The sequence below is a fragment of the Trachypithecus francoisi genome, unplaced genomic scaffold (assembly GCF_009764315.1).
Source record: "Trachypithecus francoisi isolate TF-2019V2 unplaced genomic scaffold, Tfra_2.0 Lachesis_group10, whole genome shotgun sequence".
Classification (NCBI taxonomy): Eukaryota; Metazoa; Chordata; class Mammalia; order Primates; family Cercopithecidae; genus Trachypithecus; species Trachypithecus francoisi.
Window position 1 is genome coordinate 55,888,691 of NW_022681455.1, and position 26,840 is coordinate 55,915,530.

The window sequence follows — 26,840 nt, forward strand, 5'->3', positions numbered from 1 at the left end:
ATGAGCCATGTCAGATGTTAGGAAGTTTATTTTATTGCAAAGGTATCTTGAGTGAGTGACTCTGCAAGAAAGTTGAAGATTCTACTAATTTTTCAGTAAATTCAGAAGGAAATTGTATTAGCTCAAATTTTCATGCCTCCCATTCTATCCCCCCAAAATATTTTTATATGCCAAACACTTACTACTAAAATGAATTTAATTTATTTCTGTTAGTATATCTATCTACTCTCATGATATTAAAATCTATTCAATTCAGGAAGCATGCTACATATAATTTGTTGTATACAAATACTATACTGCTTCTATTATAGCAATATATAAGATATTAAAATATTTAGTAGGGCTTTACAATGTACATTAAAATTTGGTAGGAAGATTACTAAACTTGCTGTCCCACTAGTTCTTAGTTGATTTTTATTTTAAGATGAGGGTTTTTTTTTTTTTTTTTGTATATTTCTGTCAAGATCCAGGAAAGATTCAGTTAAGAGTTTTAGACTGATAGTAAATCTATATGCAGATAGAAAGACAATATTTCATCTCTCTTTTCTCATTCAGAAAATTGTGTGTCACTATTTTTTTGGTTATATAAAATTTAGTCATGACAATCTTACATGTTCTTGTTAAGGGTTCCAATTCAACTTTTCACATTATAATTTTGGTGTTTTTTTTCTACTTCTACTGTCATCGTTATGTAATATTTTCATCATAGTCTCTGAGTGCTCTTTATATAGAAGAAATCCACTGTGCTTTTGTTTTTAGTCTTATTTCTGCTCTTAGTCATACCAATTAATTTTAGTATCTTTTCAGCTGATTCCTAAAGAAAGCAATATTATCAACTGTATACTGTGAAAACTTGAAGCATTTTTCAAACCTCCAGACCTCTGTTAATTATTGATAGTGATAACCAGCACACTAGTTTGTTTTGCCGTCATGCTTCTGTTGTTTTGCCTTAATGTGGAATTTCATTAGACATAATTTTATTATTAAAATATGTGTTGCTGGCCGGGCGCGGTGGCTCATGCCTGGAATTCCAGCACTTTGGGAGGCCGAGGCAGGCGGATCACGAGGTCAAGAGATGGAGACCATCCTGGCTTACATGGTGAAGCCCCGTCTCTACTAAAAATACAAAAATTAGCGAGGTGTGGTGATGCCCGCCTGTAGTCCCAGCTACTCAGGAGGCTGAGGCAGGAGAATCACTTGAACCTGGGAAGTGGAGGTTGCAGTGAGCCGAGATCACACTACTGTACTCCAGCCTGACTTACAGAGGGAGACTACATCTCAAATAAATAAGTAAATAAATAAATAAAATTAAATTAAATAAATTTGTTGTTAATTTGTTATAGATATTATTTATGAGTAAATTATCTTTCTATTCCTAGGGCTCTCTCTCTCTCTCTCTCTCTCTCTCTCTCACCCAACCCCTGCTCTCTCTCTCTGTGACTTTCTTTAATGGGAAACAGAATCAAGTTTTATTATATGCCATTAATCTCCTATTAACATCATTGGTGTACCAAGATTAGGTGGTTAGAGCAAGCCACTCTGGGTTCAGGAAAGAAGAAGATTCACTTTCTGTAGAGGATTGAAAACAATAATATAACCAACTATTAGTCATTCTGCTTTTTATTATCACCATGCCTTCAGCAATTCTAAAGAGTGTCAAAATACTCCTCCCAGAAAAAAATATGTGTTGAGCAAAGTTGTAAAAAAATGCTGTTGTAACTGCTGTATTTTCATAATATGTATGTAAGTTTCCAATTAGCACATTTTTATTATTTATCCTTTAATAAACACTGTATTCTATGGAAGCTAATGTAGAGAACTGCTGGTTATACAGTCAAACCTAGTACACATAGGGTAAGAATTGAAGTATGGTTATATTTTTTCTTTACGATCACTGGGCTATCACTGTTTATATCAAATCTACTGTTTGCTTGCAGGAATATGTAGTACCACATGACTCAGAGACACAAATAGCACCCTAAGTAAGTTCAACCAATTTCAAAACCACTATATACTTCAGAAGTTTTTACCAAATGTAATTATACCTTTAATTTTTTGTAAGGAAATTTTAGCAAACATTTTCAAATGTGAAAACTCTAGAAAACCATAACAAATCCAAAGAAACAATGACAGACTGCATTATAATTTCTGAAATTGATGGAGAAAAAGGTTTTTATGAATTTCTAACAAATTTCTTTGTGTTTAAGACATTTTCTACTTTTATATATGTTGTTGTGTGCATGAGAAAAACCTCAAAAATAAGATTTATATAAATTATTATTTTATCAAGTAGGAGTGAAGACAGATTAGGCAAATCTGGACATCCTGTTAATAAACACAAATATATAAATATCATTTTGATAAAGTCATTGACAAATTTGCAGAGATCTTGAAAATGAAAACGATTTCTTATATAATTGATCAAGATGTTGATATTGATCAATATTTTTTCATTTCAAAAAAATTAATGCAATTTAAGTGTTAATCTAATTAATGTCTCTTTTTTATACTGTATTTTTTCTTATTTTATTGGCATTCATACACATATATGTATATGTGTGTATATATGCATATATATTTATCATTCAATAAAAATAATTTAATTTGGCTTTATTTTACTAGATTCATTTCACAATTATTGTTGAAGATAATTTTGTCACATAGAGGAGCAAGGTGTTGAAATGATTGGCTCTAAATGCCAAATGTTTTAAGTATGCCATAAATTCAGACCAGTTTCCTAATTTTACCTTATATGCTTCATTGAATTGACAGATTCCTTAAAATTAAATCATCCTTTCATTTCTAGAATTAAAATCAATTGGCCGGGCGCGGTGGCTCAAGCCTGTAATCCCAGCACTTTGGGAGGCCGAGACGGGCGGATCACAAGGTCAGGAGATCGAGACCATCCTGGCTAACACGGTGAAACCCCGTCTCTACTAAAAAGTACAAAAAACTAGCCGGGCGAGGTGGCGGGCGCCTGTAGTCCCAGCTACTCAGGAGGCTGAGGCAGGAGAATGGCGTGAACCCGGGAGGCGGAGATTGCAGTGAGCTGAGATCCGGCCACTGCACTCCAGCTTGGGCGACAGAGCGTGACTCCGTCTCAAAAAAAAAAAAAAAAAGAATTAAAATCAATTGGTAAAGGTAAATGACTCTTTTAAAAGCACTCAATTTCAATTTGCAAGTATTTTAATTACGATTTTTCCACAGTACTTTTGATTTTGATTTGCAAATAATTTTAAGTAACATTTCTGCCATGCAAAAAGACTCTCTTTTTTACATTTTTGTATGCATGTTACGCTAATTTATTAAAAATTACTATGCAGTTTTTCATATTTTAAAAATATTCTGGACGAATTGATGTAGCATTTGATGTGTTTCTTTTTTCCTCTCTCTCCTAAAATGACAAATTTCCTCATCTCCTTTAGAAAACAGAAAAAAACTTTTGATCAAATTTTCAGCAACTACCAATATTGTGTACCTATTTATGTTTCTCATTCCTGGGACATCTCAATAAGATTTTTAATAAGGTGGGTGGGGCGCGCTGGCTCATACCTGTAATTTCAACACTTTCTTTTTAACTTTTATTATTTTTATTTGTATTCATTTATTTATTTGTATTTATTTATTTTGGGTGAGAATGTGGAAGGTCAAGGTAGAAGCATCACTTGAGCCCAGGTAGTCAAGGCTGCAGTGAGCTAGGATGGTGCCACTGCATTCCAGCCTAGGTGTCAGAGTGAGACCCTCTCTCAAAAGAAAAAGAAAAGGCGGATTTTTAATATATTAGATATTAGCATAGCATTAATGTAGTAATCATTAAAGTACTAGAGAATATTTATAATATGTTATTTCTCTTTTCATTTGTTTGGGATTTTTCCATTTTTATTAAGCTTACCAGAAGTTTGTTGATTACTTGGTCTTGCAAATTAACAACCCTTAGACAAATTAATCCTATTGTTTTTGTTTTCTAACTCAGTACATTTTGCTTTCACTCCTACATGTAGTCCTTCTAGGATTTCATGGAGTATGTTTAATCAGATGCTTAATTTATCAATATACATTTATTCTAATCTTTTTCTTTTGGTGCCAAACTTCCAAACACATTAATTTATCATACAGTTCTGCCTTGGCTGCTACTTTTATGTTTTGATAAATTTTTATCTATTTTTTAAATGTTATTCCTTAAACATTTAATTTCCTCTCTTAATATAGCTATTTATTTTAAATGCTATTTTATATAGTTTATGAATACTTGATTGTAAATATGGCATATATCTGCCTCTGTAATTTGCTTTTACCAATGAAATCTACCATTAGCTCTATGCTTTTGACAAATGCAGAATTGGTGATCACCACCACAGTCAAGATACAGAATAGTTCTATTACCTGCTCATGGCTCTTTTATAGTCAATCTTTCACCCTACCTTTAATCCCTGGCAAACACTGATCTGTTCCTATATCTACAATTTTGCTTATTCCACAATTTCATACAAATGAAATTATACAATATATAGCCCTTTGGGCCTGGTATTTTTCACTTAGCTAGATGTATTGTAGGTTTATGTTTTAGCATTATCAATAGTTCTCTCCTTTTATTGTTGCCAAGAAGTCTAATTCAATGGATGTGTCACTGTTTATTCAGCCACTGAAGGATGTTTAAGTTGTTTCCAGTTTGGAAGAATTATGAATACAATCACTATAAACATTCATGTATAGGTTTTTATGTGAACCCAAAGTTCCATTTCTCTAGGTAAATACCTAGAAGTGAGATTCGTGTCACAATGGCAAGCATATGTTTAATACTATTTACAAAATTGTAAGATGTTTCTACGTGGTTGTATTATTTTGCATACCTACCAGCAATTTATATGCATTTTAGTTGGTCTGCATCATTGACGCACTTGGTTTTCTGAGTTCGGAGTTTTTTTATTTCTTTTTCTATTTTAGCCATTTTTATGATATGTAGTAGTATATCTCAGTTTTAATGAGCAATTATCTAATAATTGATAGTGTTGAACATTTTCTTACGTGTTTATTATCTATACTTTTTATACTTTTAAGCTTATATACCACCTGATTAGTGATGATTTAACTGTTCCATGGAATCTCAAAAATCATATTCTCTACATGATTTCATACATATCAATATACTTCAAAGTATAATCCTCATTATGTACCATTTAATTTAATCCTATTAATTGTATTATTTAAGTACATCATTATTTTACATTTTTACATTTGTGTGTGTGTGTGTGTGTGTGTGCTATTATGCAGTATTAACTTTATGGAAAGATTTCATACTACAATTTTGCTTCTACCAATTTTTACTTACATTTCTAATCATCTTTACCTTATACATTTTAACTTATTACTTTCCATATACAGAGTTGGCACTGCTGGAGCTTTGTAAAGTTTTATGTAGTTCATGATCATAGTGACTTGTTTGGTTCAATGTCATTCAATTTTTGAATCCTATACTTACTAATATAAAATTTAGAACCCTGTTTTCCTCTGCTCATGCAGTTCTGATACACCTTCTTTGATTTACAGTTTATCAAATCACTCAACTGCTGCTTACGCTGCATTATTTTTGCAGTTAACTCAATATGTTATTTGAATTTACATTACTAATTGTTGCTTAAATGACATTTTAAAAACTATGCTATTATACAGTATTGAGACTCAAAAAGTTATTATGTATGATTATAAAATGCTTAAAACTAAGAAAGGTTGGTAAGATGATAAACATGTATGATGAAAACCTATCATTTAGAGACCAGGTTTAGCCAAAACAAAAATGCAGCCATACTTTGGCACTCTATTTCATATCCCTTAGAAGCAACTATCAATCTAGAAGATACTAAAGAGATCAAGGTGCTAAAAGTGGGTTATGAATATCCTATATCACTGTGATCATTTAAATAATTGCTGATGGCAAAAAGTTTCAAAACATCTTGAGATTCTGTGAAAAGAAATGCTTTGGCTCAAAAGTCAAACTTGATACTGAACTATAAAGTATATAATTTGTGGGTAAATGCATGCAATTACAACTCAATTAAAAAATAATGTATACATTTATTTAGTAGTCCTCTGCAATCCCAAAATGACAACTTTATTTATTTGTTTTTGTTTTTTCTTTTTTGAGACAGAGTTTCACTTTTCTTGTCCAGGATGGAATACAATGGTGCAATCTTGGCTCACTGAAACCTCCAACTCCCAGGCTCAAGTGATTCTCCTGCCTCAGCTTCCCAAGAGCTGGGATTACAGGCATGTGCCACCACTCCTGGCTAATTTTTGTATTTTCAGTAGAGACGAGGTTTCACCATGCTGGCCAGGCTGGTTTTGAACTCCTGACCTCAGGTGATCCACCTGTGTCAGCCTCCCAAACTGCTGGGATTACAGGCCTGAGCCACCACACTTGGCCAATATCTTTAAATAGTGTTATAAATGAGGTATTACATCTCTGCCATCCCAATTATTCTTTGCTCATGTATACTTTAGCATTTTATAATTAAATTATAGAAGGTTATTTGAATACAAAGTTATTTAGGACAAATCTATTTGCTTACCTCATTTTAATTCTAAAACTCTAACTCATTGAATATTATAAACACCTCATTCTTCTCCATTTTTTTTTCAGCAATTACCTATAGGATGACTTTGAGCAATTATTTTCAAAATAGAATGTTGATGGTATGTTTTTAAAATTCTTAAATATCTGCAAATGTCTTCACAGAATTGTTATTTACAAACAATGAGTTGACTGAAAAGAGATCAAGGCAAAGAAAAAAAGAGAAAAAAGTAAATAATTATTAATACCTAGTAACAGGAGGAATTTCTAAGCATAAGCCGTAAACTTAAAACTCCCCAAAGAGAAAATATAAAAGATTAACAAATCTCGGAAGAAATGCAAATAAAAGAGATATGTTTTAGACTATCAATAATGTAAATACATAATATTAATTCAGGTTTCATTCTGGTAAAATAATATTAACATTTCCACTGGTACAAATAGAAATTGAAACAAATTTACTGAAAAGCAATTTAGTGTATTTTTCAGGAGGCTTAAATGTGTATTTACTGCAACACTATTTACAATAGCAAAGACTTGGAACCAACCCAAATGCCCATCACTGATGGACTGGATAAAGAAAATGTGGCACATGTGTACACCATGGAATACTATAAAGTCATAAAAAAGAATGAGTTCATGTCCTTTGCAGGGACATGGATGAAGCTGGAAACTAACACAGGAATAGAAAACTAAACACTGCATGTTCTCACTCATAAGTGGGAACTGAACAATGAGAACACATGGACACAGGGAGGGGCACATCACACACCGGGGCCTGTCAGGGGGTGGGGGGCAAAGGGAGGGAGAGCATTAGGACAAATGCCTAATGCATGCGGAGCTTAAAACCTAGATGATGAGTTGATAGGTGCAGCAAACCACCATGGCACATGTATATCTATGTAACAAACCTGCATGTTCTGCACATATATCCCACAACTTAAAGTAAAATTAAAAAAAAAAAATTTAAAAAGGTATAAGATGGCAAGTGATTTAGCAGTGATACTGAAACACTGGTTAATTTCAATAATCAGTGTTTCCGGGTTCATTTTCCTCAGGAACTCCTCAATGTAATTCTGTGTAATTGCATTTAAAAAATCACACCTTTTGCTCTAATAATTTGTTTTCTAAGAACAGACTCTAAAAAACTGGTCAGGAATGTTTATAAACACATGAGTAAAGATATCTATTGCAACACAGCAAACAGTAGTAAAAGCTAAAAAGATTGCATGCCCAATAATAATATACTGTTTATGCAAATGACAATGAATTGTTTGGCTGATATTATTCAGTCATCAAAAATATATTCATAAGGAGAAAATGAACAAATAAGAAAACCCAAAAGCTTAAAAATCAAGAATTAAGTAAGGGTACAACCTTACATAAACAGGTCAATTCTACAAAAAGGTGTATTTTTAAAGTATAAAAGGAAATGTACAAAAACATCAACAATAATTGGCCCTAGATATTGGAATTGCAACTTTTTCCTGCTCCTTTTTGACATAAAAGTGACTACAATGTCAACAAATTAAAGTATAATAACTTTCTGTTCGCTGTATTGCCAGAATAGCTTTTATAAACAGTGTTTCTCCATAAAGGAATGTTTCTCCCAAATACCAACGATCAATCATGTGAAACCCTATAACCTATATCCTCCTTGCAGAGATTCATAATGCTCATTAGCATAATAAATACACTGAGGAATTCTGTTCTGAAAACATAAAAACCTATTGAATTAGTTTCTTTGCATAGTTCAAATTTATTTGGCCACAAAATTTCAGACAACCCCTCTTAAAAGGACAGAGAAATGTTTTGGTGGCTCATGCTTATAATCCCAGCACTTTGGGCAGCTGAGTTAGGCAAATCGCATAAGCACAGGATTTGAGACCAGTCTGGGAAATATAGGGAGACTTCATCTCTAAAAAATATTTTAAAAATTAGCCAGGCGTGGTGGCATGGACCTGTAGTCCCAGGTGCTTGGGAGAATGAGGTGGGAGGATTGTTGAGTCCAGGAGGTGGAGGCTGCAGTGAGCCAAGATCACACCACTGAATTCCAGTCTGGGTAACAGAGAAAGATCCTATCTCAAAAAAAAATTTTTTTAAGTAATGTTTTCAATGAAATTTATTTTAGGAAACCCTGACAAAGAATTCTGATTAAAAAGAGTAAATGATTGAAAGTGGACAGGAGATTGGAATATAATTATAGTTAAGCACCTGCTTTATCATATGTCAATGAAATTAGTCTAATATAAATTAAATAAAATGTTTGACCTATTCATAAGTTCATCTGACTCCCTAAGTATGTCTCAGACTAAATAATTAGAAATCAGATATTAAGATCCTTCACACTTCTAGCATTACAATAGGGCCATTGGTAGATTGGGTACGAATGGCTAAAGGTAGAGAGAGAGAGAGATAAAATAGAATTTTTAAGAAGCAGCAAGTGATGTCTTAAATGCTCATTTTTACTCTTAGCTACCTCTTGTCTTGCTTTTCAAAGCAGAGATTAGTTTTCAGTGTTATAACTAAAAGTCAGTATGTTAACAAGTGTACCTGCTTTTTATAATTCATTGTGTGGTTCCCTCTGTTTGGTATTGAGAGCTGAGGATAGCCGGGTCTGAAATGTCCTCATGTACTTCGCATTTTGCTTTGAGAAATTTTGTAGCTCCAGAAATATTTTCTTTTGGAAAAAAAAAATATCCCAAGTCCTTACCCTTTAATTCATAAGATACAAAAAAGGAGCAGAAATAATATATTTAGCTTTTGTGTGATACAGGGGCAATGAGTAAGCTATGGAAAGAAACTCACTTTACACATGCAAGAGATTAGGGCTGTAACTGCTAAAAATCAAAGGATGTGTATTAAATACCGGATGTTATTAAATATTATCTAAAACACAGAGGAGTTTCAGTCATGACTAGCAGGATGAAGCAGAAGTTACCTGTCAGTTTCTAGCTGCAGCAAGCAGTAGGAGATTCCTAACTTGTAAGCTGTAGATGTTCCTGAAGCCCAAACTTCCACTTTAGTAGGTTTCTACTAATTTGCTGGTCAATCCCAAGTGGGGTCAGAGAAGCTGAGGCAAGGCATACTTAGAGGCATGGCAGCCCTGCTTATATGGCCTTCTAGACTGGCCAGCAGGTTGGAAATCATCCAGCATCCAAATAAACTCACGATTACTTTATTCCAATCTCCAACCACTTCTTTTTTTTTTTTTTTTTTTTTTTTTGAGACGGAGTCTCGCTCTGTCGCCCAGGCTGGAGTGCAGTGGCCGGATCTCAGCTCACTGCAAGCTCCGCCTCCCTGCCTCAGCCTCCCGAGTAGCTGGGACTACAGGCGCCCGCCACCTCGCCCGGCTAGTTTTTTGTATTTTTAGTAGACGGAGTTTCACTGTGTTAGCCAGGATGGTCTCAATCTCCTGACCTTGTGATCCGCCCGTCTCAGCCTCCCAAAGTGCTGGGATTACAGGCTTGAGCCACCGCGCCCGGCTCCAACCACTTCTTTTAAGGCCTATTACTGTTTGCAACTTTGATATTTTACCTCTTTTCTATTTTGCCAAATGTTAATCTTGTTTATGCTAAATCTGTCTTTTAAAAGTGGGAATCAATAACACAGATCAACCTTTCCACTCCTTAGTACTGAACAGTTAGATTGCATGTCACAAAGGTCAGTATCCTTGGTGTCTGCAAAGTGCTTCTTTTCCTGTTTCATGAGTATTTGCCTCCTGTGCAAGGCCAGCAACACAACTCATCTATCAAAAACCCGTAACAGTTGAACTCCAGGGAGAAGACTCTTGGTAAACTCATTATTAGAGACTTTCTTCTAAAATATTTTTATTTCATTTTGTGACATTTTATGTTCATTACTGATGAAGTGAAAACAGTGCAAATTCAATATATAATATGTTGGAAAATATATAGAACTTTACAAAGAATTCAAGCAATATCCCCACAACAGCAGTCTTCTCAATAGCATTGACAAAGGCAGCACAGCGTATCAGTGAATAGCTTGAGCTCTGAATCCAGTTCCTCCTCTTACAGGAAGTAGGACTTTGGACAAAGGACTTCAGGGTCTCTATTTCCTCATCTATAAAATTGAGTGACTTTATGAAAATTTAAAATGTTAGCACTTGAAGTGCTATTTGCATGCTTTCTTGCACATCATAAGCACTATGCTAGCTGTAGCAAACAGAATATTCACTAGAAGAAATCATTACAGTCTTAACTTCTTCCACTTCTATTATTTCACTTTTATGATAGAACGCTTTGTTGATGTGAATTGATAGATGAACACTAACAACTGTGATGGTGTACCAGTACACTTATATCCATATTTTGATGTAATTTTTACTTCACAATCACAGTAAACTGTCAGGAAAGAGTAAGGAAGTCATAGAATATTGGTCAATTTTTCTCGACAATCAACTTGAAGTAATCATTGCCCAATCCCCAATACTGTAAGTAGATTCAAGGAAATGGATAAAGTGGTCCTTATACCAATTCTCAGAATCCCCTTTTATTTCAATGTATAATTGTATCTCCATTGACTCTCATTATATCCTGAAACTACATTATGTTCAATGTATAAAGTAACAAAGTAAACACTTTATACACTCTTGTTAGTAGTAAAACCTGGAGGAAAATCTTTATCCATCACAACTGAAGAAGTAAGATAGGGCTAGGGGTCAAGATTTAGACAGCTTCAACAACTTAATTTTGAAAAATTGTATGCTCTTGTATCCTTATTTCCTGAATACAACACAAATAATGAATGTTTGAGCCACACTTATATTTTCGAATGTACAATTAGTATCCAGTGTAAAACATAAAACCTTCTTTTCGGATATTTCCTTAAAAGTCACTGCAGCCTCCATACTAATAATTTCCCAGAGCTATACAAACAGGCTTTTAATAGACTCTCCAAGTTTTGCTGCAATTTGGTTTTACCTTTGCTCCAGTCTTTTTGGACTAAAAGGCTTCCATAGGTTCTGTCAGCTAGTAACAGGCTTAAAAAAAAAAAAAATCTTTAAAGGGATTTTTGTTAGTGTTTTTAATTTTACTTGGTGCTAGATTTTTGGTGTGATTTATTTAAAGTACGTGACATTGAGCAAAGAAAAAAAAAATCCTGGCACAAGAATGAAGGATTTTGGGCCTGGACCTGGCTCCTTTGCCCTGTGATCTTGGCAGTGAAACAGGCACAGTCTTTCGCACAGTGTCTGGCCCAATAGTAGGTAGTCAGCTTTTATTTGTTAAATGACTGAATGAATGACCTTTCAGAACTCCAGTTTCCATAGATGTGTGTTGTGGGATCATATCTACTTCCTTGAGTGCTATATACTGCAGTAATTTAGATCAAACCACATAATGTACATAAAGGCGCTTTTAAAAAATGTAAGCCATTATTACTATTATTGTTAAAAATTGTATACTTTTTAATTTCTCCAAAAGTTGGTTACAAAGCAAAGAATAATGGCAAAGAATATAAAATCTGTCACCAGAGCATGGCTCCAGTAATGATTCCGCCATTCACTAGCTGGGTGACTTTTGTAAGTTATTTACCCTCTGAATACCCTCAATTTTTACATCAATACAGTGACAGAAAAATATTTGCCCCTGGAATTAAGATGTGGATACACTGAAATAATGCATAAAAATCACAGAGTCCAGTCTCTGTCATGGGAACTACATTTATTGTTGTTATTGTTCCTTTAATTATCACTGCTACAATTATACTACGAAATTTTATATAAATAAGGAGCCACATAATGACAATGTTTAGATCAACACAGATCATATATACGACACTGGTCTCATGAGATTATAATGGAGCTGAAAAATTCCTATCATCTAGTGACATCATAGCCATCATAATGTAGCACAACCAATTACGTTTTTTCAGATACGTTTCCATAAATGCTTACCATGGTGTTATAACGTCCTACAGTATTCCATGCAGTAACATGCTACAGAGGTGTGTAGCCTAGAAGCAATAGGCTTTACCATCTAGCTGGGGTGTGTAGTAGGCTATGCCATCTAGGTCTGTGTAAGTACACTCTGTGATATTGGTACAGTGATGAAATCATCTAAAGAAACGTTTCTCAGAATGTACATCCCCATTTTTAAATGATGCATAACTGTAAATGCATCACACATACAAAAAAATGGCTCTCTTAATTCTGATAAATAAAATTATTCCTCAATGTAAATTACTGAAGAATGATAACTTTTAATGTAAAGTGTAAAGAGAAAAACCTTAAATGGTGATTTGAATATATCAATAAATATGTAGTTGGAATGTGTACTTATTTTAATAACTTTACCCATCACAATTAAAAATCTAGCAGTGATTATCAGTACAATTTGAGTATGTCCTCTCCTAAGCTCATGTTGAAAGCTGATTCCCAACACGGCAGTGTTGGAAACTGGAACCTCATGAAAGGTGCTTGGATTATGAAGGCACTGCCATTATGAATAGATAAATGTCATCTTGTGGGAGGGAGTGAGTTTTTGCTCACCTGGGAATGGATTACTTCCCTTGAGAGCAGGTTGTTATAAGCCCAGTCTCTCCTGCGTGTCTCTGCACATACTCACATTCCCTTCCACTTTCCACCAAGAGTTGAAGCAGCACGAGACCCTCATTGGATGGGCTGCCTGATCTTAGATTCCTCAGCCTCCTGAATCATGAGCCAAACAAACTTTTCCTTATAAATTACTCAGTCTCAGGTATTGTGTTACATCAACACAAACAGACTGAGACATCATATTACTGGCTTATCTTTCAGCATTTTATTAAATAATGAGAAAACAATAAACCTATGTTTTCCCACTCAATATATTATGAAATATCAAAAATCAATGTGATGATTTTACAATGTGCATCCTATAATAGAAGATGTCCACAGTTTATGTATGGCCTTTTGTGTGACTTTGGAGACCAAACAAATACATTTTCATCATGTTTAAAACATTGTAAGTTACTATATTATAACAACTCAAGAAAATTAACAAAAATATTTAACAGCCTCATCTGAAAAAAAAAAAAAAAACCCAAACAAATAGTCGAGGAAAGTCACGATACTTAAGGCTGAATGGTATTAAGTAGAAACAAAATTATAATAACGATTTAAATAGTAATGAGAATAGCTGCAAGTTATAAATCATAAATTCAGACATGATTTGAGTTACAGACAATACTAAAAGCTCCAAGATTGAAAGATTATTTAAACAGAGTGACCTTCCTGCTTAGAGTTTAAAAGTTTATACACCTAAATTTTCATCATGAATCAACTTCTTAAAAATTAAAACCCTCAAAATGAGTTGACTTATGAAAATAAGCATTAAAATTTTTTTTTTACATTCTTTCAAAGGGTTCTTTATAGAGTGTCCATGTCTTTACAAACAAATATCTTCTAATTGTATATTACTGCCTTGGCTTCTAATCAGTTTCCCCTTCTCCTTAACAAGCAAGGAAATGGAACAGGTAATATCTAAAATTAAAGTAAAACCATGGAGTAGTTCTAGGACTCTGACCAAAGGTAATATGAAAAGCACCTTTCAGCAGCTAATCACAGAAAATGTTGCTTTTGGGTCCTCAGAGGAAAGCACCACAATCTGTCTCATGAAGGCTCTGCCACAGACTGACCTTTTCCAAAGCACCCTGGTGGGGGAACAGAGTCCATCAGCTGTCCAACTTGAAGAAAGAGTCAATGAAATTCAAGGTTTTTCTTTCAGACAGAGGAAAAATTATGTGCATAATGTTTCAGAATTTCAGCAAGGCATTTATTCGATGAAGTCTGGTAGGCTGAATATAGATTTCCTCTAACAGTAGATCTCCATAGTATATCCTAGTAGAAATAGTTGTAATAGCAGGTGTGACCATTAATTATTTGTCTCATGTAGACTCAAAGGTCTAGGACCTCACCTTACACAATCTTAATGCCAATTCTGTATTATGAGCTCCACTTAGATGCGGAAATAGTTTTAACAAAGTGAAATGGTTTGCTCAAGGATACACAGCTGGAATTCAAACCAGTCTGGCTCCAAAGCCCTAACACTGAAACCCTACTAAAACAGTTAAGGGAGAACCAAGTGACCCTCCTTCACCCAGAGCAAAGAATACATCTACACAAATTTTGATATAAAGCATATTTAATTAATAACCTTCATGATGGGAAGCAGAAACTGAGGTTCCAGGAGACTAGAGTAGAGGACTACCTACTTTCTTATAAGTCACTCAGTATCATTTGTCTTTTAAAATTATGCACATATATTGCTTTGGTCAGAATTAAATTACTTTTTAAAAGGGGAAAAAAATTAATAACCTTCATTTCTTCCCCACTAGATAAGTATTTTGTGTCTGTATCAAGGTTATTTGCAGAAGAGGCTACACAATTTCCGAGCTGCACCCTCTCTTCCTCTTTTAATAATTACATAAGTGAAATTGCCAACTGTAGCAACTTTGATGGAAAACACAAACTGGTACTGGAAAGGAGTTGTTCTATTCAGTATTTCTCTGTGATTGAAGGGCAGGGAGTGGCTGTGGCCTCAAGGTTTAGTGCTTGATTATTTATGAGAACTAAATAGTTGACATACCTGCTCTACTACTAAATTCTGCCTCTCTGAGTTACAGGAGCTCTGCCAGAGGAGAATAAAGGTAGCAAAGAAGAAAGACAGTAATCCCTATCTACCTCATTCTAACATTATTTTTGCCTGCAACATTAACTATGGAATGCGAACACTGCATGTGAGAATATCATATGATTCCACTCAGAATTCAAAAAAGCTCTAACACACAGTCATGGATCATTTCTGGAGGTATAACATACAATTGAGAATAAACAGGGTTTTGAAAAATATATTGCTCTTCATTTTGCTCTACATAGTTGCATATATTCTGCTCGTTCCCCTACTGAATTTTTTCATTGGCAATTGCAGTCCACAGTTCATATTGTGATCTGAAAGCGCTACTTTTCCTTGTTTTAGGGGGTTTTGTTTTCTGGGTAATTTTTGTTTTTTAATTTCAATTTTCTCTAAAATGGTTTTAATATATTAGCTGAAATTATTGACCCAAATACAATTGAAGGATTTTTTTTCAGCTTGCCATGCTTATATTTACCACTTTATTTCACCAACTCCTGAAGTAGTTATCTCTCACACTAAATTATTATTCTCTTGAATTTTATTATAAATTAACCAAGACAAAGATTAACATATATATCAGTAACTTGCACAGAAATTGAAGTAATTCTAGAACCCTTGCTGACTAAACAACCAGTGTTTATTTATCTACTTGTGCTAAATATCTTCCATTTGTACTTCAAGATCCACTCTTCACATTTCCCTATTCTGCTATTCTCACAACTTTTAGGAACTGCACCAATGGGTTCTTTGGCTCTCTGCCTTTCAGTGAGGGTGAACCAAGGGAAGACCAAAACATATGGTCTGGGTATTTATCCCCTGGTATCTGTACCCCTCCCTGCTGAGTAGCTAGGGATTAGATGCATGGCATCTTTCTCCCAATGCCACAGTTTCTATCAGGGCACCTTCCCCACATATCTCTCCTCTGAACTTTCTGTAACTATGCCCCCTACCCAGGAGTAGTGAAGGCTACCCTGCCATCCCAAGATACTATATGATCCCTTGTTTTGTCGCAACAAAACAAAACCTCTGCCCACAACACTATAAACATTATAACATTACTTAAACTCTCCTAAATGATTCAGTTTGCACATTCTGTCTCTTTTCTTCTGGGAACGCTGATACATCTCAGTGGGTGGGGCAGGCGGGGAGTGATGAATGGGACATGGTTTCTGTTGCCACAACATGTAATCAAACATGTAGGACTAGCCTCACGGGCAAGTGACCGGTGCAGTTGCACAGGGCCCTGAGCTTAGAAGGTCCCTGCTCTTGGTATAATGCTCTGCTGCCACCATCTTGAAATTCTTAATAATTTTTGAACAAGGGGCTTGCATTTTGATTTTCATCAGGGTCCACAGATTATGCAGCTGCTCCTGCAAATTCTCTCAACATTCATCAAGTTGAGATTTGCACTTATTATCTTATTATCTACACTTTATCTTTAGATAAGGAACCAGAGGCACAAATAATTTAAATAACTTGCTCAAGTTCATGCTGCTAGTAAGCATGTAATATGGGATTCCAATCCAAGCATTCTGGCTTCCTGTATACTACTCTACTTCTGCGATGGAATCACAGAAAAGAAAGCAATTAAATTTAATTTATAATTAAACTTTAAAGTCATGTGAGCAGTAATATGCCATGAACTTAAGATTCTGGAGATGACTGTGTCTCCTATATAGAAAGGGTAATCACAGAGTCAGAACAGAGACAGAAAATCTGCCCAACAAATAACATGGAACTTCTCATATCATTAGAGCATTAAAATAGCTGAAGGATTGTGTACATGTTAATAAATCTTTTCTTGGTTTAGACATGTCTTATAGTCCTGCATAAAATCTAAGCAGGATTTACATCTGTTGATCCTGACTTTTTAAAACTATTTTCTTTATTCCTAACAACTCCAGGAAACCTGTTTAACAAGAACAACAAAAGTTGCTAAAATTATTTTCTAGAAAGAAATTGAACAAACACAATATCGAAGACAAGGATCTTCATTGTCTTAGAAGTCATGAAACAGCACAATCTCCAGTTTAATTTCAACATCCAAATATTCAGAATTATACAAGGTTTTGGTTTCTAAGAGTTATGTAATATGTATTTAATTCACTGCCTACCAAGCTGAGGTTAACGCATTCTTTTTGATTTATGGGTTTTTGTTTTGTTATTGTTGTTGTTGTTTTTCTCCCCAAACCACTAAAGACCTTTCTTACTAATCTACAAATGGTCTTTTTTTTTCTCTCTCTCTTTTTAAACGCTGTATATTTTAATAGATTTTGTTTCTGCCTTTTAAAATTATCATTTATCCACAACTTCTTGGGCAAGACTCATACAAACTAGGGGTTACTACTACTTGGTTGTGCAGATTGTTTTAAACATCTCTGAAAAAGTCAGGTGAATACTCCACCATTATTTTTATCTTACTCTCAGACTTTGTGAGCTGAATCTTAAACATCCCAATCTGACATCAAAATCAAAACAGATCCCTTTTCCCCCTAAATAAATGAGCTGTTTGTCAGGGCTGACTAGTGTGTTTTAAAGGATATCTTAGCCAAGGGTATTATTTTAAGAGATGAGCAAATGGGAAACCCCACAGCCCAGCCAATAAAATATGAACTTAAGGTGCAAAGAAGCACTCATAAATATTACTTAGAACAAGGGATTCATTGTTTCTCTCCAACCCTTTCAGTGGTTCCTCTGATCTCAGCCCCTCTCCTGTGCGTCAGGGAAGCCTCTTCCTTTAACCTGTGGTTTTTTAAAGCTGAGCTACTACATTATTTATGACTGTAAATGTGAGTAGCCTGTCTGTATGCTCCTTGTACACACATACTGAGACAACCCCCCCTCCTTCTCCACTTCGGTATTTTAGTGTGTAAGGATGAAAGGGTTTTCCCCTCGAGCTGATGTGGTTAGGGATGTTGAATTAGCTGCTGTTCAGTATGAGGTAGACTGAGGATTTCCCAGCACCTCCTCCACCTGTACAACTCAAAAACCAGCCTTTAATGACTCATTTCATTCCTTTTCTTTCTTTCAGGCTCTTTTTCCAAAATATTTTCTTTCTTTCTCTGTCTCATCCTTATTCCTGTATGCCTCTAAATCCTACTGTTTGTCTCTTTATTCTTTCTCATTATCTCTTCTCAAAACAAAATTAATTTCTTCATGGAAGTGACAGAATATTAAGGATAATATAAGCAAAAGTTTTTTATAAACTAAATAGGACTGGCATGTTTGATGAGTGTTATTTTTGTTCAATGTTGATTTCTTTTTCTTTTACTTTTCTTGAAATTTTCCCTTTTAAATGTTATTTTATAAAATAAAGGCAAAACACAATTAAATTCTGTCAATGGGATCCTTAGGGAGAGATGAGGAGGCAAAGAAGAATGGGATGATGGAGAAACAATTACAGGGGATGGCAAGAGCCAGGGCAGCTCTGGTGCCCTGGGGAGCTTTTCTCCCAGTGGGTGGAGGCTGCAATTGGCACGTCATAACCTTTTCCTCCTCAACTGGAGAGAAAACAGGAGAGTGTACCTCAATTCTCAAACTGTAACTAATTGATTTTCAACTAATTTAAGCCTCTAGCAAACCAGGACCAAAGGCAGACCCCAGGAAGGGTGGGAGTGGTAAGGAGAGGGGTGCCAAGAGTGCCTGGGGCTACAGAGACACAGAACAAGGAGGAAAGGCCAAAAATTGCTGTAAAAAGGGAGGAGGGAGAGTGGTGCTATTACAGAAAATGGAAGAATGAAAGGGAAGGAGTCAGAGGTGGTGGCTGAGGCAGTCCCAAGTCCTCCTTACTTCCAGCTAATACGTCTCATTAATCTTTAAAATTTGATATTTGTAAGTAACCATTAAAATTTGCAAAAAAAAAAAAAAGGCATTTAATTAAACTATGATTATAACTATCTCTGGCAACCCCATGTGTGTCTGTCATGCCAGTCACTTGATAATCAATCATCTTTAAAGGAGAAAAACAATCCTGTTGGTCACGATTATGAATGTGAAGGGTTGTTGAAGAAGAGAGAAAAAGGTCTCCACACTCAGCAATATTTTTCTCTTCAAAAGTTAAAACTTTTACAGAATGATTATTGCATTAGTTACTCCAGGCATAATTTATGAATATGTACTATAATGGCTTTAGATTATCTTTCCTTCCAACCCATCCCCCTTCAAAAAAAATCTTCCATGTGTTTATGGGTGTGTTTATGTTGCACAAGTGTTAATAACTGTTGGAGAGACTACATCGATAGGCATCTTTAGGCAGATTTGTATATAAATTCCTTTCCACTGGGCACTTGATTCAGCCAAAAACAACAATAAATTATCAATGATGCCTTTCAAATCTGTCAACTGAGAACATAAGCATTTTTTCCTTCCAGTACCAAGAGAACTTAATGATTAGGGTAAATAGGCAAAAAAGGTTTAAAGTTTTTGAAAGCATTTTTTCTTTCATGATAACATACTAAGTATGTTCTCATATTTAAAAAATTTAACAGCACATTTAAATACTTTTATGCTTGGAATTAAAACATATTCTTGAAATATATCTAAGAGAAAAAACATTAATAAACTCAAAGTTCAACTTTTTCCAGAGGAATATGTAGATACAAAGAATAATATAAAAGTAATTTTCCTGTTTTTACTGTTTTTTACTTCCTCTAAAACATCTAGTGTTATGTCATTGTGGGGACAATGTCATCAAGTAATCAAAATTGGCTTCTAACTAAAAGATCTTAGAAATACACTACATGTTTTCTTTGTGTAAACAAGAGATAAATATTGTAAGCAAATTATCTAATCATGTCTTTAACTTGTATTGGTATTTAATACATATACTAACACTTAGCACTTTTGACAAAGAGATGGTTAAAAAAGAAAACTAAACAGAAAGACATTATTATTAACAAAATAATGTTATACTGACTAAGCAAAAATTCCACTGATATTCAACAGTTTTAGGGAAAAAGCAAATAATTCAACCTGTAAAATTTAATACTATGAGACTGATAAAAGTGGCCTAAGAATAATGAATATGATAGAAGGAATATTTCTCTTCACACAATTAATAATTTACATTCGTTTCTTCAAAATAAACAAGTCACTAAAATAAAAGTTAAAATGATGCTTTTGGTTTCACATTCAGATGTTTGCATGCCTCAGGCAATTTATTTACATTTTATTTTTCTTTTAGTAAATTCAAATCTATTTTTCACTTATGAACATAGAGCTAATCTCATCTGAATTTTAAACAGTGGGTATTTTGTTAAACATGATTCTGAGTTTGGGTTAAGTTTAATTGTTCTTCATGACCAAAACTATGTTGAAAAAAGAATTTCTGAATGACAAGGTAACTGTAGAAAATCCGTTATTTGACTTGAGAAGGACAACACACAAGCATTTTTGAAAAGGATGCTACTAGATCCTTTTCATATAATTCTTCTAATTATGGGAAATGTCAACAGATTCTTTTCACATATTTAAATATCCAGGTGACTTCCTCAATACAAATCCCTTGACTATTACTAAGGTGACTCATTTGTACTTAGTCTCAGCTATATGCATATATTTTAAGATACTGAAAAAATAAAATATAATCCTTTTTAGTCTTATAAGAACATGAAATAAACTACAGGCAATATTTGCTAATGGATATTACATTTAAAAAGCACTGACACTCTTATTGCAGCTAATAATGTTATACTTTCACCTTTTCTGAGTATGCTTACTTATTTGATTATAAAAGAAATGCAAAAGTTAAAGCTTTTTACTAAGTAATGATCAACTATAAGTTTTGGATTTATTAGAAGGCATGATCAAAGGATAATTAAACTGTGGTTTAATTTTCCTTGAAGTCTACCAAGAAAAACTCACCTAGTGTCAGAATCAGTTTGTCAGTAATTTCATGTAAGACAGTTTGGAATTATTAAATAAAGAAGAAACAATATAGCTTGTTATTGAGTATAAAGTACTACTCAGCAGTTCAAGCATGATAAAAATAAATACACAATTTCTCTAAAGCTTATAACTAACATTGTTTCTCTAGAGTCTAATGAATAATTGTATTTCTTCATATAAGCAATAAGCTAATAAACTGCTATGTTATTATAATCTCAACAATGTAACTAAAATGTCATTTATTTTTAAATGTGTTTCTCAATAATAAAAAAATTCTAGGAATCAACAAATAAAACTATTATTTGTTTTGACTTTCTTACTCTATGTAGATTTATAAAAAGTAAACATGTAAATTAAAAAATCATGCTTACACTTATCTTGTAAATGATCAGAACAATTCTAATAAAATATGACATTCATGACTGAGCTATTGTTTATTAAAATATGTAACATATATATGCTTCTTTGTCAGATTTTAGATGATATGACCTGATTTTCTCAATGGTTTATGAATATATACATTTTGCTAGATTAAAATTTTTCTATTAAAATATTTACACTACTTTAAATTCTTGAATAATACTTTAGAAATGTTACAAAGCAAAATGTACCACAAGCTACGTTTGCATGTCCCTTATACTAGGTAAAAGCAATCAAATTAATTTGACATTAAGCTATATTTTAAAGGCTAAAAAGTTCCATGTGAAGTCTGTTAATTATATGTAGAAGAAAAGGCCTCCAGGACACCTGATTAGTGCAACAAATGATGACTTACTCACTTAATAATGAGAGCTTTGTCTCTAGTAACATAAAACATATGATTTATTAAGTACCTTATCCTTCATGCTAGGATTGCTAAGAGCAAATGAGCAGCGTATATTAAGCAACATATATTATAAAAGCATTCATATGTTATTAAGATTTGTTGATAATCTGACTTTTCAAAGAATATTTCCTTTGAGATGTTACATGAGGAAGTTTTTAATTAAGTGTTTTATAAAACATGTTAATTTTAAGTCAAAGCAGATTGCATTTGTAAAACAAAGTTCTAAAAGCTATAACATCATAAAGTTCTCAATTCTTCCCAGTGGATTAAATTTGTTGATAGAATTTTTAATCTTCAAAAATAAAATACATTCGACGTTATTTTCCTTTGCCTGCCAGAAGATAGTAAATTTCACCTTCAATTTTTACTAAAACATTTAAAGAAAACAACAGCCCTTATAAGATAATTTGAAATTGGTAATCCATAATATTATTGTGAGAGGGAATACTGGGAACTAAATTATCATTTGACATTATCAGTATTTAAAAACCCTCATGAAATACCAGCTATGACTAAGACATAATTTTAAAATGTTCTCACTAATATTGTTGTGGTTTACAGAAAATTACAATTAAATATTTTATCTCATGTAGAATGAAAATTTTGTATAAAGACCCCTAAAGCATGTTTTACATTGTTCTTGCCTGTGAAAAAAATCAAGTAGGTAGAACATACTTTACACATTACAGTTAAGAACTGTTAGATTGAAACTTTATTTCTGAAATATTTATTATAGAATTTCAGAATCCCTTCCTTGACTCCTTGATAGTAATCTTTTATTGGTGCTATTCGATCTTGGTTAATTTTACATCTATATTTTTACAGTAGTTGCTTCCCCTAGATGAGAGATTTTTAAGTAGTATGTGAATATATACTTATATGTGCTTTAAATCACTTTTTAAAAAGTGGTTCAGAATGTCACTTTTACTTTCCCATCTGTAAGTGCTCGTTTCTTTTTTTTATTTTTGCCCATAGCATAGCTATCCTCATAAATGTCCCTGTTTTTAGACTATTGCCTTTGCATTCATATATTTAAGCGAGGTTGAAATTTTAACAAGATCTGAAAAGACCCACACTATCAGGTTTAAATTTAACTATTCATATTAAATATATATATATGAGACTTTTTGCCTAAGGCAAAATTTTACATAGCATGAACGAAAGAAACAAAACAGAAGCTAAAGAGGAGAGTTAGAGAAAATGACTTTATATAAACATGACCACCTACCAAGCAGCTCCTTTACTATTAGGAAAACCTTCCACTTTGTAATAACATAGATTAACAAACAAATGAACAACATACCTAAGTTGACAAAGCTCATAACCATGTCAGCATCATTCAGAAAGTTGGTATCATGGAGGCTGGCTAGAGGAGGACTCTGGGTGGTCAGAGGAGTCGTCCGAGACAACTGTATGCGACGAGGATACCCATTGGGAGAGGCTGGGTATCCCTTTCTTGCCCCTCTGGTCTCTTCTGCCAAGGATGCCCTTACTGAGTACTCCGACTCTTCAGGATTTTCTTCATTGGTCATGGCATTGTAGAGGTCCAGCATAAAGAGAGGTGCAGAGGACGCTTGTTTTCCAGGAGAAAATGGTCTGGGTCTGTGAGGCAAACCCAAGATAGAGAGAATTTCCCTTTGTATTTCCCGTCTTTCGTGGTTCCGTAGTCTTCTATAAATAAAACTGGAGTGAACATGATTGTCTCCCAAACCTCCTTTTGCATAACCCACTAGAACCCAGCAGCTCCAGAGGAAACCCACAATACCCTTAAGTAAAAATACAGTCAGATGCATTTTTGTCCAAAAGCAAAAGTTGATATTTTTAGTCCTTCTTGTCCTCTTAAAAAAAAAAAAAAAAAAAAAAATCTAAGTTTCTAGGAGGTACACTTTCCCAGTAGCTGAAAACAAATTTACCTATTTTTCATGACAGTGACATTTCTGAGCACAACATCCTCACTGATTTTCCTGTCCTATTTTAAATATTTTGGAAAGTGTCAAGAGTAGTTATTTCTAAGAAAGCTGAAACTCAGATTTCCAATTATCCACAGTTGTTAAGAGTTTTTGCTGCATTGATGTAGCAGAAGACGGCTAATATTATTTGATCAGATGACCTATGCATTCCTATATGAATTTATGATAATCAGGCCTTTGGTATTTGAATTAACAAAAGTTGATCTTCTGATAAACTGTAGTTCCCAAAGTAATCTTCACTTGCTCTTGAGTTCTTCTCAACCCTTGAGCTCTTTCCAAAACAAATCCTGATTTCTGAATCACAGATCTATGCTGATCTGCACCTTGGTGTTGGAATATATATCTGTCCGGCAGCTTGGTGATAACTTTAACATCTTTTGTGTCGTCTTAGTGTAAAATAATACTCTAGGTTGTACTATTCAAGTAAATGTGTTTCCCTGAATTTACTTGAAATCCTTCCTGTAAGTCCATTCAATCCCTTTCTCCTTCTTACTGTTAATTCCACCTCCAGCAGGCACAAATATACCAGCCCTCTTCAAGAGAGATCTAAAGAGTAATGTAAGCACAACCCTGCTGGGAAAGAAGAGGCTTCTCATTGTAATTTGAAACTGGTAAAGCAAAAAGAACTTAACCCTTTTGCTACCAGAAAAGTCTCCATTTTCACAATTTTATCACCACGCATCTAACATAGAACGGTGATGCATGGGGCATACAAATTCTAGGGGAAATAAAAGGCAGTTTTCAAGTAGTACACTGAAAATTTTGCCATCCATTTTACATAGTACTTCTTTAGATCTTTTTTTTCAATGACATGTACTTAATACACTTCTGTATTAAGTCTCAGGTTGTGCCTAAGTTAGCTTGATGAATCTCAGTTCTATATTTGAGATTATTTCTAGCTTTTGTATGTCATTAAAATGCACTTCTTAAAAAATAAAAGAATGAGTTGTAAATTGAGGTTAATTCACTGTTTCTTAATGACAGAAAAGCCTTTTAAAATAAAATACAGCAGAGAATTAATCACTAATAAATATATTCTAGCTGCCAAAATGGTAGTTGTAATAATTCAATAACAGTGATTAGATAACCTAGCTTTAAGTGTCTTTAAGTATTAAAATTTTAAGCAGAAAGTTGAAATACAAATATCCTACGATGTAGTGTCATGATTCATAACTTTTAAGTTATTTCAGTTGAAATACATACAGACCTACAAATTAGATATTTCCCATAAATTGTACTCAATACTTTGATTTGTTTTAACCCATGCAAATAAACACAAATCAAATCTTCATGACTACATGCAGATTGAAATTTGAGTTTTTAAAATTTGATGGGCAAAATGGGGAAAGTGCACACCTTTCTAAAATACCATACTTAATCCAAGGAAATGAGCAAAGTATGTGTTTATCCTTAATGTTTAATGCCTTTAAAATTTGGAAGTCTACAATGTTTTTGTGCAGCTCTAATTTTCCTTACAGGCTCTCACTTAACCTTAGGGCTCACAGTACTTTCATTGTCTGGGATAGTATTCTGATACCAACGTAAATTTATCGAGCAAATTCTAGAGCTGTTATGAAATTTTAATGTTTTTCCTTTACCTATAGGCGCCTGGTTTCTTGTTTAATTTCTTTTTAAATATTTCCTCTGAGTGTATAAAGAAAAGTCATATTTCTCAGAAGTCTTCAGTTATTGGTGAATGCAGAATACTGAAAGGGCTTGCAGAATCTTATTGTATGCATCTTTTTTTAATACAAAGTTGTTGCACGAAAACTTGATGTTGCTATTTAATATTTGCTTTACTGAAATTTAATTATGAATAGTCATGTAGGGATGGCCACAGTAGCAGACCCAAATGCTGACATACATGGAACACCCTTGTAAAATAGGTATCACAAAGAATAGCAATAGAGCAGGTTGAAAGTAAATTAAGAAACACCACTTCAAAAAGAAATAGTTTAAATGGCTAAAATTCGTGACAGTGCTTATTTAATATCCAAACCAAACTAAGAAACAAAGTCAAATCAATTACTTTAAGACAAAAAGTTTCTCTGCTTTTATAAAACATCCTAAGGTAGGCTACAGTTCTCAATATTTTAAAATAAATCATCAAAGTTATGAATTTGCTTCATTTGTCTCTAGAGCACAGCACAGAATTACAAAGTAAAAATTTACCACACTAGAGGAAGAAACAACTCTTATTATCTTCCATATATGCTGATTTTTTTTCTAAGATACATGCGAAAAACAAAAATGAGACTAGGCATCACAAGTCTTAAAACTCATTTTCCCAAAGTATGATTTATAATATCAATCAGTGTAATTATAATTTAATTGTTTCACCAGGCATATAGCCTACCTCTATATTGGAAATCAGTTGCTAGTATTCTTAGTCAGAATATTAAGTAATCACCCTCCCCGCCGACCTTCCCTTCCAACTCAGACTAGATTTGGCAAACACTTATTTTTCAAAAAGATCAACTTGTGCAGTGAGGGAAAGAAAGTAAAGAAAAAGCCTTCCAGGAATAAAGAGGAAATAGTAACCACCAAACAAAAAGTCAGATTCATTTTCAATTAACAGTGCATGTATTTTACTCCATCATTTGAATTCTCAGGTAGACTTGTAGTGAGAGCAATTTGAAGGATAAAGTATTTTGCAACTGCAAAGTATAAACATTCCAAATTTCAGAGTATGTATTTAAAGTTGTATAAGGCATGGAACATACGGAATAAACATATGCTGAGAAAGACGACATGGGGACAGGAAAAACACCCAGGGCATCACAATAATTGTGTCTAAAGATAAGCACATTTCAAAAAAAAAAAAACAGGAGCCTTGTAAAAATCTACCTTTCACAATGTAGTATTTTCCCGGATATATCCTAATGTTAGGAAATTTCTGGTGAGGAACAGAGACAATGGAATTCATGTAAGAAGTATTTCTCCACTGTCATTCT

General features: G+C 33.7%; 1 protein-coding gene across 3 annotated transcripts in view; it reads right to left on the minus strand.

Moving 5' to 3' along the window:
• BMP5 (bone morphogenetic protein 5) overlaps positions 1 to 24,470 on the minus strand; it is a 123,042-nt gene extending 98,572 nt beyond the window's left edge. For 2 of the 3 annotated variants that reach the window (XR_004438792.1, XR_004438793.1), the window contains exon 1: positions 23,220 to 24,441. Coding sequence is in view for 1 of the 3 variants with exons in the window: in XM_033217497.1 (XP_033073388.1) it covers positions 23,220 to 23,709 (490 nt within the window). In the remaining 2 variants the exon portion in view is untranslated. Of the gene's footprint in view, positions 1 to 23,219 lie in introns of all 3 variants that reach the window. The other variant, XM_033217497.1, reaches the window with a different exon arrangement.
• Positions 24,471 to 26,840: the final 2,370 nt, after the last annotated feature.